The sequence below is a fragment of the Poeciliopsis prolifica genome, unplaced genomic scaffold, assembly GCF_027474105.1.
Source record: "Poeciliopsis prolifica strain line A6 unplaced genomic scaffold, Auburn_PproV2 SCAFFOLD002, whole genome shotgun sequence".
Classification (NCBI taxonomy): Eukaryota; Metazoa; Chordata; class Actinopteri; order Cyprinodontiformes; family Poeciliidae; genus Poeciliopsis; species Poeciliopsis prolifica.
The window spans coordinates 1,918,042-1,933,670 of NW_026562377.1; the positions used below are offsets into that span (position 1 = coordinate 1,918,042).

The following is a 15,629-nucleotide window of genomic DNA, read 5'->3' on the forward strand; positions in this document are numbered from 1 at the left end:
GAGCTCTGACCCTGTCATTAAACCAAACCTCTGCTGGATGGTTGTATGTGATCAGACACGTTTTGTGTAACACAGACAGTAGCAGGGATTTCCATGAGGTTAATGCCAACAGGAAACAGTTGCCAGCTTGGTGTGTCTGGAGAAAGGGAATACTTTGCTGTTCCATCAAACATAGTGATTTTAGTCATTATTCCTTGCCAAACATCATCACTGGGAACTTATTTTAAACCAAGATTGCATGTTTTAGTCAATGCTGGTTTGTGGTTAATGGAAGGGAGCAAATTAGACCTAAATACCCGTGCGTTTCAATTTATTCAATTCTGTATTCAACACATCCAATTACACAAGTCTGTAATTAGAATACCTAAGCTAATTTATCATTTTAAAAACACACTTTTAAGACGTTGCTAAAGATTGTCCTCAGCTGCATCGTCTTTTTTAACACACTCTGTTGGTCGTTCAATAAATCAATCCTGTTTGTCTGTATCGCACATTTCAGAAAAAAATAATGTTTATCTGATGATAAACAAAAATGCAAATCGGTTTATCATGGACGCCGTAAAGGAAGGCATCCTCAGGTTTTACTACAGTTTTAAATGTTATGCAAGGGTCATCTATGTTGGCAAAGGAATAACTGACATCTGGACTGAAAATGATTTATAATTGCTAGAGCACCTGAAAGGAACACCATAATACAATATACCTTCATTTTGCATGCATTGCCATTTTAAATTGGCTACTGCACAGGGACATTAAGCTTCCTTCTTGGAAAAGTTTGGGAAATTGCATCTGGAACTGGAAATCTCTTCATCCTTTGTCACCAGTGAGGCAAACAGACAAGCATTGTTGTTTAATAGCCAAACTGGATTCAAAGCCATTAACCTCAATTTGAAGTACTAGACTTGATTCACGGACATCTGATTCTGCAATCATGTGCGTCGACTGTAGTGTGTGTTACTTGCAGTAGCAGTTTCAGTTTATGGCACAGGTAGTGGATGGCCTCAGGCCAATGTCCTTTGGTTGTTTTGTGCTAAACACATCAGCTGCTGGCTAAACCTGCTGGGCTGATATTATCGCCTTCATGGATCGGTTTTACTGGAAGAACCTTGCAGGAGCCTCTGAACGACCACAAGTACCTGACTGAGAGAGTTGCACAATTACAGTGTCATAATACCTTTATAGGCTTCAGTAATGATTTCCCTCTCAGTCATGTGACTGTCCTTTTACACAGAGGAATGCATGACTCCCTGGAGTTGGTAAACCAGAAGAAGAAGCTCCTTTCAATCAAAATGATGTGTTATCTTGTGGCTATTTTGTTGTATGTTTCAGTTTGATGATAAAACTGCAGATAATCAGTGCATATATGCTGTTAAATCCTCCCTTTTTCTATTTAAGTCATTGTTTTGCTCCACAGTTCCCTCTTTTACCTCATTCTGAGGTGTCTGAGAGCAACTCAGACATTTTTGTGGTTTGCTAGCAGCTAGCGTTAGCAACAAGAACATTAATGTATGCATTTGGATAATTTGTTCCCCAACAAAATGGCAAAAATAACGCCAAACTGTTTAATTCAATAGTATTATTCAAAACACACCATACTGCCATATCTTCCAGGCGCTAAAAGTTAGCACACCATGCTAACATAAGCTAGTAGCATGCTAACGCTAGCCAAACAATGGCCAGTAAATTAATGTCTAAAATACTGTTTGTCATTTTAGCGTTATTAGCAGCTTACCGCTTTGCTGTGTCCGTCGTTTCCATCGACAGAAGGAGCTGAAGCTTCGTTTAGACAAAATCTTTCAGAAAATTCTTCTGCATAATGAAGCGACTGGTGAAGCGCTCAAACTTTCCCCAACAAGCCCTAAGTGATGCTGTGTGGAACGTTAACGCTCTGAGAGTGAATGGGGACGTTTGCGAGTTGCAGCAGAAATTTCGGGAGAAAATGCACAACAAATCTGATAGGACATTTAAAAAACAAGCACTTGACGGAGTTTGGCTGCATTGAGGCTCAAAGCGGGAAAAAAGCGAACAGACAGCAGGTCAGAAAGCATTGCCATTGTTTGATATAGGCAGTGTTATGATTTATTTATGTATACATTAGGCTTCTGAGAGCCTTACTGTTAAATATCGTTTTACTGATTGCAGGTTTTCCAGTTGACCTTTTGACTGAGTAGCTGCTGTTTTGTCCCTGCAAATATTTAGCATGTTTTCTGTCTAAAGTGGGTGAATTTATTGCCAGATAATTTTTCCATTTAGGAAGCTCACATAGTATCATTTATACCTAACTAAAAAAATCAACAGCCAATCCAGGCGATCGGTAGAGATTGGCCTCATGGGTGATCGGTATCAGAAACGGCAGCAACAAACCCGATTGGAGCATCCTTCGTTCAAAAGCAGAGGAAACTGAACAGATTGAAAACTATAACTGAATATGAAGATATTAATGCACTCCAGAGACAGAAAGTACCCAACATAATATATTTATGGCTAAAATAAGTTAGAGTGAGGTAGAGAAAACAGCAAGTGGCTAAAAGTTGATTATTTCCAACATATTTGATGTGTTTAAAATCATATTAAGAGGGAAATAAGTCACTCTGGCCTCCACTGGTTATGCCTGTGTATCCATGTGACTGAGGGCCAGCAGGCATGTGTCTGCCACATGATTACAAACCATTAGCTCTTCGCTTCTCTTTGTTCATAATTGCAGCTCTGTTCTCTGTTTGTGCTCCAGCCCTCTTATGTGGTTCCCCTCTGCACCATATTTTATGATGATCTTTTTATTTAAGGGTTTCCCAGCACACAGGATGAAGTCGAAAAGCTTTTACTGTCCCAGACCCTTCAATAGATGGACCTGGACTCCCTGCTGAGGCCACGTTTCATATGATTGTTTTTGTTGTAGCTAGATTAGAAACTTTAGGTTACAATGTTAACAGAAAGTAACATTTATCAAATAAAATGTTCAGGTCTTTTCTTCCTTAAATGAAGCATAATTTTTTACTGTTTGTTTTTGCTTCCAGACATAATAAATAAGTAGAGAAGCACCAATCTGGGTTTATTGTTCTCTGATTTTATAGAGGACCAATTTTAGCCTGTCTGAATTTCCCCTGCAAATAAATGACAACTTTCAAAATATTATTTCTTTTTTGAACAAATTGAAATGTGACTCTTTTTCAAAGCTTAAATTTGATTCACTATGCGTTGCATGAAACACTCTTAGAGATGTAGTTTACAATTAATAGTATTAAAAACTTTGCTGATATTAGTGCAGCCATATACTTACGGTTTTCCTGTGACAAGTTGTTTCTCTGCCATTAGCACATTTAGCAGTGAGTACATGAGTTTGATTGACAGCATTAAGACCCGCCTCCTGTTTTGATTGGTTGTTTTGGTGCATTTCTTCAGACCACAATAATGACTCCAAGAGAAAGCGGAGATCGATTTTTTCTGTCTCATAGCAACCTGTCACAACAAGGTGATAGTTTTAACAAATATGTAAAAAAAAACCTTTTTTATAAAATTTATAAAACTGTTGTTTATTATCGAACAAGTAAAACTGGAGAAAAGAAAAAACCCCAGAAAGAACAAATGTTTTCATTTTTAATTTAATGAATTTTGCGGTAGTTTAAATTTGTCTCCAGGGTGAAATGTTTGGGCACCACAGGTTTACTATACAAGTTGATTTAGGAAGCAGCATAGTGTTCATAAACAAAGGCTGAGGTGCATTTTTCTGCTCTGGGTTTGTATCTGTGGGAAACTCTGGATTTTGTCAGGAATTTTCTACCATAGATAGAGATTTATAGATGGGTCAAGTGTAACTAGGACAGCAGCGTTGGAGGAAACAATGTGAATTCATTGTAAATTCATGCAGCAACAGTTTTTCCCAGGCTGTTTATTTGGACCGGTGAAGTTTCAGGCCCTCATAAAACTCACAGCTCATGGAGGATTGGGCGTAACCTCGGCAACGCCGTCATGGCCAACAGTACAGACAGAAAACATCAGGTAGACACAGGAAGGTGAGACATGCTGGGTGTTTTCTGTTTTCTTGTGGATGAGATATGACGGCATTTGTCTGGATTAACCAGACAGTAGATCCACACGGGAACCCACTTATGGTAATTTATGATTTAACCCACTTTGTGAACTTCTTTTGTTCAGCTAACCAGCGATTAGCAAACGCAGCTTGGACTGAACTCATTCAGACCCCCCATGGTTCACTTTATGTACTGAAGGCAAGATATTTTCATTATCATCCTCCAGCCTCGTGGCGCCGAACAGCAGCAAAGTTTCTTGTTTTCATGAGAACATTTCTCTAACAAGACGAGTTTCAAATCTTAATACGTCGTTAAAACGAGAAACTTTCTCGGAACAAAAAACGTCTCGATGTAACGAGAAAGTTTCTTATTTTCAGAAGGACGTTTCTCGTTCTAAAAAGTCGAGTTTTATTATAATGAGAAACTTTTTGTTACACTGAAATGTTCCATTTGAATTAAGTTTAACATCAGCAAGATAAAATAATAATCATATCTCTATTCTTGCAAAAAGAAATGGCCCTAATCCTCCATCGTTAAGCTCATGGAAACAGTGATTGAAATAAAAACCACTTTTCCAATAAAAAAAAAAAGATTACATTGTTTCTTCTTTTTTAAAGAAAAGAGCAAAAAAAAAAAAAAAAAGAACGAATCAATTACATTTGGAAATCGGATATGATACAAAAAAAACGTGAGCTTTTATTTTGAAGCCATAGTGTAATCTTTACTGAGGTTATGCTCATTTTTTCGATGCGTATCCATAACATCAGGTCCATGTGGATCATCAGAACCTTTAGTTCCCCTTAGAGGCTGATTTTATTGAGGTTTTGGATCAGCATCAGAAGCTGCAACGTCTAAACGTCTGGTGAGATTCAGGTCACGGTTCGTTCAAATGAGAAGTGCACTGAATGTCATGTTCTCCAAACAGTACAGCGGAAGGTCAAAGGTCACCAAGCTCCAGTGAAACGACATAAAGAAACAAATTTAAAACCACTGTGGAAACTCTTTGACTTTCTGTAAAGAAATGTAAAGCTGCGACTTCCTGATGGGAAAACTGACAGGTTTTCATTCATCTGGTCTAATTTTAGGGAGCAGATGTTTGATCACAATCACTAATTTAACTGGACAATAAATTATTTTTATTAAAATGTACAATAATGTTGTTGTTCCGAGACCATTTTTGAGTAACATGTTAAAATGGTGTAATAATGGCAAAAATCCATTATTATACCGTCTCAAAAACCACAAACTTTAATTTAATAAAGAACATTTAACATTTTGATATCCAGAACAAAACAGAGAAAAACCAACCTGAAACATAAATAAAATTGGATTATTACTCTAAGCGAAACTAAAATCTAATAATCAAATGGAAATTTATTGAGCTCATTTTAATTTATCATGTAATTAATTGAATAATTGATTATTTGTGCAGGCTTACTCAGCTTGTATCACGGCTGACAGTTTATTACGGGATTATTTGTCTAATACGCTCTGATATGAGATGCTCTGCATTTAGAGTAGACGTAGTTATGTCTAAATTTGTATTAAATTTTCTCAATTTAATACATTTCTTGTCAGATTACCCATAATCCACCACTGGAGCGCGGCCTGAAAAGGTGTCACAGTCATCAGACCTCGACCTGAAGAATAAATGAAGGATCCTGTGGTTTTCCTTTGTTTTGTTTTTCTGAATGAGTGAATGACTGAATGACTGAATGAGTGAATGATCTGTGTGTGACGACCCGGCTCAGCGGATGGATGGTCAGATGCAGTAATGACCACTTCCTGCTCTTTCATTTTGGACACACAGGAAATCCACTGCAGCCGCTGAACCAGTTTAATCTTTATTTTCTGCTCTGTGACTGATTTTTAAACGTTTTACACTTAATTTAAAAATTCTCATCCTCTGTATGACAGCACAGGTGAAAGAGTGGCTGATAAATCTGATCCTGTTCAAACTTTCTGGATCTGGTTATCAGTGAGTTTTAGAACATTAGAGATGTGCAATTCATACAGGATTATCTATCAAAATAATTTCTCTCTTAAATTATTTAAAGCAAAATATCTACAAATATGAAATATCTTAAGGTATTTATAAAAATATTTAGATCTAAAAAAATATATATATCCAATTACTTATTAAAGCATGTAATGATAACCTTACAGTTAAAAATAGCTATTTAAATAAATAAATATTATTTTCAGCTGTTGCTTTTAGCTGAAAAGTCAGTAACTTTAAAGCACTAAGCCGATAATTGCCTGGAATCTCAGGGGTTTTTTTCCCTGCACTGTCCTTCCTGCAACATTTTAATCGTTTTATTTAAGCGTTTTATTTAGTAGATCTATTTGGCGCTGAGCGCATAAAACATCAGGAAAACATCAAGATGGGGGTAGAAATTTAAAGTATTTATGCTAAATGCTTCACCTGCTGAAAGAAGAAGCGTGAGCAACAGACAAACAATGAGAGCAGACACCGTAATTAAAGCTGGATTTAGCCAAACCCTGCAGCAGCCATTATGCCGTCTTTAAGCAGTCAAAACAAAAGCTGCATCTTTGTTCTTTATGTGCAACATTATAGAGAATACTTTTTCTGTTTAGGATCTTTGTCCTCACACTACAAAAATGCAACATCCTACCAAGTATTTTTGTTTAGTTTCTAGTGAAAATATCAAAGACAAAACTAATGAATAACTTTTAATGAAGAAATGGGAGCTTGTTTTACGTAAATAATTCCTTAATATTGATGAAAAAGTTCCTGTTCCACTGGCAGATTATTTCATTCATGAAAAAATGTCTTTAAAACTACCATGTTTTTATGAATATTAAGAAATTATTTACTTAAGTGAAGCTCCTATTTTTTTGCTTAAGTTATTTGTAAGTTAGTTTTGTCTTATTTGAAGTGAACTAACATATTTGCTTTAGAAACCAAAAATACTCATGTTTTTTTATGTAAATGCCATAAAGTGAGACTATTGTAGTTCATTTGTTCTCCATTCAGACCCCATCTGATAAAACATTTCATTTATCACCTAAAAAGATAACTAATCTCCTTTGCATCACGTTCTCTGACTTTCTCAAGGTTCAGGCGGCCATTTTTCTCTCCCTTCTCGTCTAACTTGTCTGTCAGGCTGCATGGAGGCATCAGCAGAGCAGTACAATGGAAAGGATCCGGTTGCTATGAAACTCGATTAGCAGCTCAGCTCAGGTGTGTTTTTTTCACTGGTGGGATATAAATAAATGCTGGATGGCCTCCAGTCCAACCCCGACATTTTGGAATGGATGCCAGTAAAGTTCAGTTACATCACCAAACTTTTGTTTTGGTTGATTTTGTTTTTTGTAACTTTTCAAGCCTCAACATGCCGGTTAAGAGCTTTAAAACTGTCTGGCTAAAGTTGCAGTAAATTATGTGTGAAATGCATCATAAAAGACGCATATGTCAGCGAAAGCTGTGCGTTACTTCAGACGAGGTCAAAGGGCGGCTGTCACTGATTTATACCTTTACTGTAGAGATAAAGAAGAGAGGAAGTGGCATTTTGGCCTTTTTCTTTACTTCCTGGTGAAGTTTGGGTGATATTAGGAAGCAGGAGCTGCAGAACGAAGAGAGGACAATAATTTATTAGAGAGAAAAAAATGTTCTTTATTAAGCTGTAGCTGTTATTTCACTGACCAATCTCTGGCTGGTGACTTCTGAGTGCTCTTATCTACGTTCAGTAACTAACTAAAAATAGATACTTATTCAAAACATCCAGCTCTGATGAATATCAATGAGTAAAAGTTGTCCCTGTTTATACAAAACAAAGTATTTTACAAGATAAAAACAGGATCACTTTCCAGCTTTATTGCCAAAAGTAATAAGAAATGATAAATATTCAATTATATTAAAAAATGTCTCATTTCAGTAAATATTACTTTCTTTACTAAACGCCAACTAAACCCCAAAACGTTTTTTCATTAATAAGCTATCTAAATTGGTTTTAAGGCATTTATTTTTATGTTTCTGTGTACATTGTGACATTTTTGTATACATTTAATCCTGACACATTTTCCCTAAAATTGTCTCAGTGCTGCCCCCTTTGGGTTGAATGGTGGCTACTGCAGGTGAATTTTCCTATTGGTTACAGTGGTACGTCACACAGCCTCCCGTTTTTGGGGATTTGAACCCTTGACCTTCTTACTGGAAGGTAGCAGCGCCTTTAAATATGACTGGATTTAAAGAGAAAAGATGAAACCAAGAAATTTGTTTGATATTGGGAGTTTAAAAATGTCTCACCGTGTTTTGGGCCTGGACGATAAATAGATATTGTCTAAAACACATAACATGGTAGTTGGGTGTTTTAATGCAGACCTTTCCTGTCTTTCTGCAGCTTTCACTCCACACCGTTATCTTTTCATTTTTTAAGCGGTTATGATGAAAAAAATTAAACTGCTGCTGCGCAAGTGACTGAACAGGTTGTTGCCAGGCAACCAAATAATGAGTTGCTAGGTAACCAAAGAGGGAGGGAGTCAGTTGATTCCACCAACATGGCGGAAGGCTGCGAGAAGGCCTTTTCTCTGCCTTCATTTCTGCAGAGCATAAATATAAAATCAATGTATTCAATATTTAATACATAGTTATTGATTTATTTTCCAACTCCACTGAGTTTTGAGAAGTTATTGCAGTAAGCGATAATATTGGTGTTTTGAGACAATTTTCAATCGTAATATAATGCGAGAACTCATTAAGATTAATGAACTAACACACACTTAATGCTGCAACTGGAAGACATTTCAAAATTAATATTTTATCAATGTTTCTTTTTCTCCTTTTGTCTCTTTAGGCTTTTGTCAGGTTTTACCCAGAGGTGTTTCTGGTTATTGATGTCGTGGATTGAAAATGTTTGACCATAAAAGGAGCAGAGAGAAATCTGTAAACAATATGCAGCAGATTTTCCAGTAATTTCACCTAAAACTGTCTGTGGACGCAAACTTTAATCAACAAACGGTGGCAGTTTTTCTGAAGAACTGCACACTAAACTGTTTAGAACGATCAACTGAGTGGAAAAGTAAACAATAACAGAGTGCATAACAAAACCTCGGCTGTTACATAAGAGGAAGAAACTCCCGTTTCTTTCGCTCAGAGGAACAGTTTGAACTGATTGAAAGCAAATGTCTGCCTTCGTTTCACAATGGGAGGAACATTTCACAGGAACTCACTGGGCTCCAGCGCAGCACAGATAACCAAAACAAATGTCTCCAGAAGAGACGACGAGTGCTCCTTCGCTCACGACGCTCCTCCGTTTATGTTTGAATCCACCAAAACATTGGAAACTGGACGGCTGTAAATCCCAGGCGTCCCCTGAGGCTGGCTTGTCGGACAGATTTTTGATCGTTTGCTGCTGCAGGGTAAAGAGGAACAGGCAAATCAAATATCCACTGGAATGTGCGTGTGCTCACAGGTTGGAGATAAAACAGTGCAAACACCTCGTTGAATGAACGACAACATGGCAGATTTCAGGCGTCCAGGTTCAGGAGAGGGTTAGAGACACTGGAAACAAAATATGAGAAGATTAAAAACAGAATTTTGAGACAAAGTTTGGATTTTGAGGGAAAAAAAATCATAATTTCAAGGACACGGTCAGAATTCTCAGAAAAAAGTCAAAACTTTGAGAAAAAACCCCAAAGAATTTTGAAATTAAAATCCTTGTAAATGCAACGCATTTGGCTAATTAAATCGACTCTCGTCCACTAATGCTTATTTGGTCTGATGTCAAAACGTCACAATAAATGTGGGTAAGCATGAGAGCAGTGTCTTTAGGGAGGCGTGTGTGTGTGTGTGTGTGTGTGTGTGCACGTGCGTGTGTGTGTGTGTGTGTGTGTGTGTGTGTGTGTGTGTGTGTGTGTGTGTGTGTGTGTGTGTGTGTGTGTGCGCGTGTGTGTGCGTGTGTGTGACTCAACAACAAACACACACACGGTGCAGATGTAGCCCGGGGGTCTGCAGCCCGATGCCAGGCTGACATTTCCTGCAGTGTGAATCAGATTCTGCTCTCCTCTCTGTAACGAGCTTCCAGTGTTAGCAGAATTAGCTCTGCTAATTAAATGTGTGTTTTTTCTGTGTGACGCTCACAGATTAACGCTGTATGGAAAACTGATGGAATCTGCTTATGAGGACTTTTTCAGTTTCTTCTTCTGGACTCTAAGTGACTCATTTGTTCCCAGATTGCGATGTGCGTGAATCACAGCAGAGACGTGGTGAAGAAGTGGAGCTTTCAGCCTTTCAGGTGTCAAATCTCAGGGGTAAAAATGTCTGACAGTTCAAGTTTGTGTCAAGGCTGATAAAATGTTGCTCAAGGTCCTTAAACTCCACTTCTTCCTTTTATGTATTTTAAAATACTCCAAGTATTAAATGACACATTAGAGGTTCCACTCGTTTTCTTTTTTACCAATTTTACTTTCATTCGTAAACATTTTAGTCTTTATAACTTAACAAATAGCTGAACTTATTATATCTTAGCAATGTTTCTACAGTATTGTCTCCATTTAGTCATTTATATTTTGCTCATTAATCAGCTTTCCTGCATTTCCATATAAAATGATGAGTGAAATAGTAATTTTTGATAAATATCCACAAATGGAAATTTATTTATTCACAACCATCTTTCTTTAACCATTTTTAGGTTTTCAAATAGAGAAAATCATCGATATAATATCACAAAATATATATTTTTAAAAAGCACAAAGTTTCCAGTCTAATTATAAGAAGGAAAGTGGATTTAAAAACATTTCAGGTACTTTTTGGTAGGTGTGCTTCGATCGCTGATCTTTAAAAACTGATAAAAAATAATTTTTGATTTGTTTTGTCTGAAATCTGAAATTTAGTTGCTAAATATAGTAAGAAAGGAACGGGGCTGGGCGAACAGTCAAACATCTCTGACAGCAGAGCAAAAATGAACGGTGGTTGATTTTTAGACCTTTACTGATGTGAATAAAATCTGCTTCATATGTGAGTATCGGCGCCGATAAATATCCCAAACTATAGTCACCCCAGATTAGAGACTTTGTTTCTATATTTAGCAAAAATTATCAGCCAAATTCAGACTCTACAGGTTGAGTTTTGTTTTTTTAAAAGAAAAGTGCAATTAGTAAATAAAACGAAACCCCAGGGTTTATTTTTTAATGGATTTCTCAGAACAAAGATTTTGCGAAGGGAAACTGCAATGGAAACAGAGCTGCATGTCAGTGCAGTGACGTTCTCTTCTACTGATATTAATAATACATGCAATATGGATATTTCTTTACATTTCTTTTCCTTTATTTTTACAGAACAGTGATGTAGACCGTGTTTCAGCCTGCTGACTGGCAGGACACAGGAAGAACTGAGCTAATTTGGTGTTGATCTATTAGAGAATAAATCAAAATTTCCACAAAATTGATCAAGTTATCAAAGTGCTGTTTCCGTCTGTGCCAACTATAAAAACTGAATCTATTGCTAAGCCTGTCGCGATTACAAAATGATAAATTGTCCCAGAAATTATTGCGATGAACTAAATCAATATTGTTGTTGTCAGACCGTTTGCAAGCATTGTAATGGTAATAATGGCATAATAATGCAAAAATACACTGTGAGATATAGAAAAATTAGAGTGAAATTAAATCATCATGATAAACTCCTGTTGTGAGCAAATTAATTAACTAACTTAACTAAAAGTGAAAATAATCAGAGTGATTGAAACAGAGATGAATAAAAACTTCACCACCATCTTCATCCGATTGTTGCGAACAGATTCCAGTTTTCATCTCCATTTTTGTCCCTGCGGACGGAGAGACCAGGAACCTGGAGACGCAGCCAATAACTACAGCATGAGCTCATAGTCTATTACTTATTCATAGGCCCGTACACAGGCTGATGCAATCGCCGCCTTGCAGCGAACAGGAGGCGAACGAGCCGGAGAGATGCTCCAGACGTGAGCAAGACGGCTAAAACAAACCCAGAATAAACCTCAAGGCTCACCGCTGTGATTCAGAGTGAAACTCTGAGCATGAGCTAACTGTTGCTTAACGTCTTAGTCAAATCTCCTTTTTCTGTTTTTCTTCTTTCCTTTTTTGAACAAAAAATGTGCAGGACTTTAAAGAGGCAGACGGAGGGTTTTTATTTCACAGTTCAGACTTGATGGGGTCGCTTTGTTTGCCCGGGATCAGTAATCAGTCAGCGTTTTGTTCAGCCGGTTTCTGATGCAGGTAGCAAACAGAATTATATCTTCTGCTTTTGATTCAGTTTCAATAATTCAGTGTTTAAAAATACTTTATTGATCCTAATTTTCTTGATCTTACAAAGACTCCTTAACATGACAGAAAGAAAGAGATCGCCAGTACAAGCGGCCGAAATGGGTTTCCTCTGTAGGGTGGCTGGGCTCTCCTCTAGAAATGGGGAGGGACTCAGAGTAGAGCTGCTGCTCCTCCACATCGAGAGGAGCCAGTTGAGGCTCAGGCATCTGGTCAGGATGCCTCCTGGACGCCTCCCTGGTGAGGCATTCTGGGACGTGCCCGGGGAAGACCAGGACAGGCTGGAGGGACTACGTCTCCAGGCTGGCCTGGGAACGCCTCGGATTCCCCGGGAGGAGCTGGAATTGGTGGTCGGGGAGAGGGAAGCCTGGGCCTCTCTTCTGAAGCTGCTACCCCCGCGACCCGACCCCAGATAAATGGAAGAAAATGGATGGATGGATAATAAGTGATCGCTGTAGTAGATTAGCTACCGCTGCTTTTAGCTATGCTAACACAGTGGTGGTTGATTAGTTCCACCACATCCACATGTTAAGGTTGTCATATCAGATTCTTGTATTTTGTATAAATGTTTTTAACAATATAAATGTATCTTGAACCTTAATAAGAAACCATTCGGCTGCATATTCACACTTGCAAACATGTATGTTTAATTCTGTTCATTAATTAAAAATAGATGCATAAAAATGCTTTCTAAAATGTGATTTCTTAAACATCACATAAATTTGGTTGTTTTCTACGACGTGTTTATTTTTTCTTTTGTTCTTTCTTTCAATTTTCTGTCCTTTTTTTGTTGTTGTTTTTAATTTCAGGACCAGTTTGAGAATCTGGACAAACACACTCAGTGGGGGATTGACTTCCTTGAGCGCTATGCAAAGTTTGTTAAGGAGAGGCTGGACGTAGAGCAGAACTATGCCAAGCAGCTACGGTACGTTCACACGCACACAAATATAACCATATTGATATGAAACGTTATGTAAATATTTGTATTACTGTTATCAGATTCAAAAATACATTTTACCTGTATGTCCTGCAATCATGACTGTAACTAGCCATTTTTCGCTCTAACAATGCTTAAAAAGTCCAAGGCTATCACATTTCACTGATTTCATTTTAAGAAAAATACTGAGACAGTAGCTGCGTTTCTGGACATGTAGGTGTTATTAATTTAGCGCAAAAGTGAAAAATAACGCTGAAAAACCGTTGAAGCATAACTCAAAACCACTCGTTGCCATAGCAACCACCAACGAATCAGAATTCAGCACCAGAAAACACTCAGACATTTCTCACACAAAGAACAAAACGTTCAGTTTCATGTTTTCAGGTTTGACCTTTATTTTACAGTTAGTGATTGCTGCGGTAGATCAGCTACCGCTGCTATTAGCTAATCTACCACAGCGCTGGTTGCTTAGCTAATTTGCTTAGCTAATTTAAACACCTGCTCTCTCCTGATGATCAATCAGAGTTGGTGTTTTTTTATCTATTTATTTATTGTTTTTTAGCTGAACCAAAACACAGAATTCCACAGCACGTCAACATGTTAAGGTTGTCATAGTCAAGCTAGCATAGCTGACCTGTTACCCTCTCATGTGCAACTTTTTGATTAAAGTTGTTTCCTGACTTTATGTAGTTGTCATTATGTTGGCAATTTGTAGCAAAGCACTGTGTCCCTTTTTATATGAATATTTATCGCATTAGTTCAACAACTTAACAGTTAAAACCAATGCTAGTCATTGTTAGCGGGCGTCTTCTTTTGCCCTACAGCAGGAAGCTGGGGGTGGGATTTTGCATGTGAGACGTCATGCTTCAGTGTGTCGACATATTGATGTTGAGAATATTGAAATACAGAATGAAAATGCCTGTTTATCTTTCTTTGTTGCCAAACTGGTAGAAACCAGCAGACCGCTTTAAGAATCAACAGGGAACTACAGGATGTGTCTCTGTCTCAGTCCGTTTCTAGACTGAGACAGAGTTGCTTTTTTCTTTTTTACCGATAACAGCTCTCACACTCATGCATCTGCAGCTCTGCATAAACATGTGGCATAACACACCTTCAGCCATGCGCCGGTTAATTCATTCAAACTCCATTTCCAGCGAAGACTTTGATCTTTGATTCATCTCTAATACTTGGATCCTTTCTTGCTGAATTTGGATGTCTCTCCTCTCGTTTGTGTGTGTGTGTGTGTGTGTGTGTGTGTGTGTGTGTGTGTGTGTGTGTGTGTGTGTGTGTGTGTGTGTGTGTGTGTGTGTATGTGTGTGTGTGTGTGTGTGTGTGTGTGTGTGTATGTGTGTGTCAGTCTGACTTTAAGCATTTTTGTACTTGCAGGATTAAAATTTCAGACAGTGCCTCAAGCTTTTATGTTTCCCTCTTTGCCTTGTAGGAATCTGGTGAAGAAATACTGTCCAAAACGTTCAAAAGATGAAGAGCCAAGGTGAGGACATCGTTTTACTTTTAATCCTTTACTCTTTCGGATGCCTGTGGACTGGAGCAACGGAAAACCCTACTGGAATCTTGATGAATAATTTCTGACTGGTCATTTAGAAAATAGTGTTTGATGTGGCTGCTCACATCCCGTCTGTGAAATTACCAAACAATGCAATTCGTCACATAAACAGCAGGAATGTAGGAGGGTTTGTGGAGGTCAGGGGAGATCTTTCTGTCCCCTTCAACCACATGAAGCTTCTACAGTCTTATTATTACTGCTTCCTTAGAGGTGGGAAAGACTCACAAATTACATTTTTATGAGGAAAAAACTTCTTGTTTTATTTGTTTGGAGGTTTTCGTTTTTCCCAACAAAGAGCCGCTTTGCCACTTTTTTTGAAATTAGATCATGGAAATTATCTTTGGTTCAATGTGGAGAAACGTTTTCCTCTTCTTTTAACACATTATGAATAAAAGTTCATTATTAATGAAGGTTTGAATGAGCAGGAAATGAGGATTATTGAACAGAAAAACTAATTTTTAATATTTTGAAAATATTTCAAAATAAGACAAACCAGAGATTGGTCAATTGAGATTTTTATGGCTGATTTTCTACATAAAAGTGAAAAATCTGCCATTGGAACTGGTGCTTTTTTTTATCCATCTTCAAGATTTATTGACTGAAAAGAAGTTTATTACATTCTCAGAAGTTACTTTTATGTGTTTTTGTCTAGTTTCTAGTGAAAATATTTTATTATACAAGAATTAAGATAAAAAGTAACTTCTCAGCAGGATAAATTAGATTGTTCTCAGTCAACAATTCCTGAATAAAGATACACAGATCTGGTTCCTCTGGCATATTTGTCTCACTTAAAACAGTAAAAATGTCTCATAAGTGGAAAGAATCAGCCAGTGGAACTTGT

At 37.5% G+C, this 15,629-nt stretch overlaps 1 protein-coding gene across 2 annotated transcripts in view; it reads left to right on the forward strand.

Moving 5' to 3' along the window:
- The window catches only part of fnbp1l (formin binding protein 1-like), a 42,466-nt gene that overhangs the window by 7,119 nt on the left and 19,718 nt on the right, over positions 1 to 15,629 (forward strand). For both annotated transcript variants that reach the window (XM_055046286.1, XM_055046295.1), the window contains exons 2-3: positions 13,097 to 13,212; positions 14,666 to 14,716. In XM_055046286.1, coding sequence (XP_054902261.1) covers positions 13,097 to 13,212; positions 14,666 to 14,716 — 167 coding nt within the window. The remainder of the gene's footprint in view (positions 1 to 13,096; positions 13,213 to 14,665; positions 14,717 to 15,629) is intronic.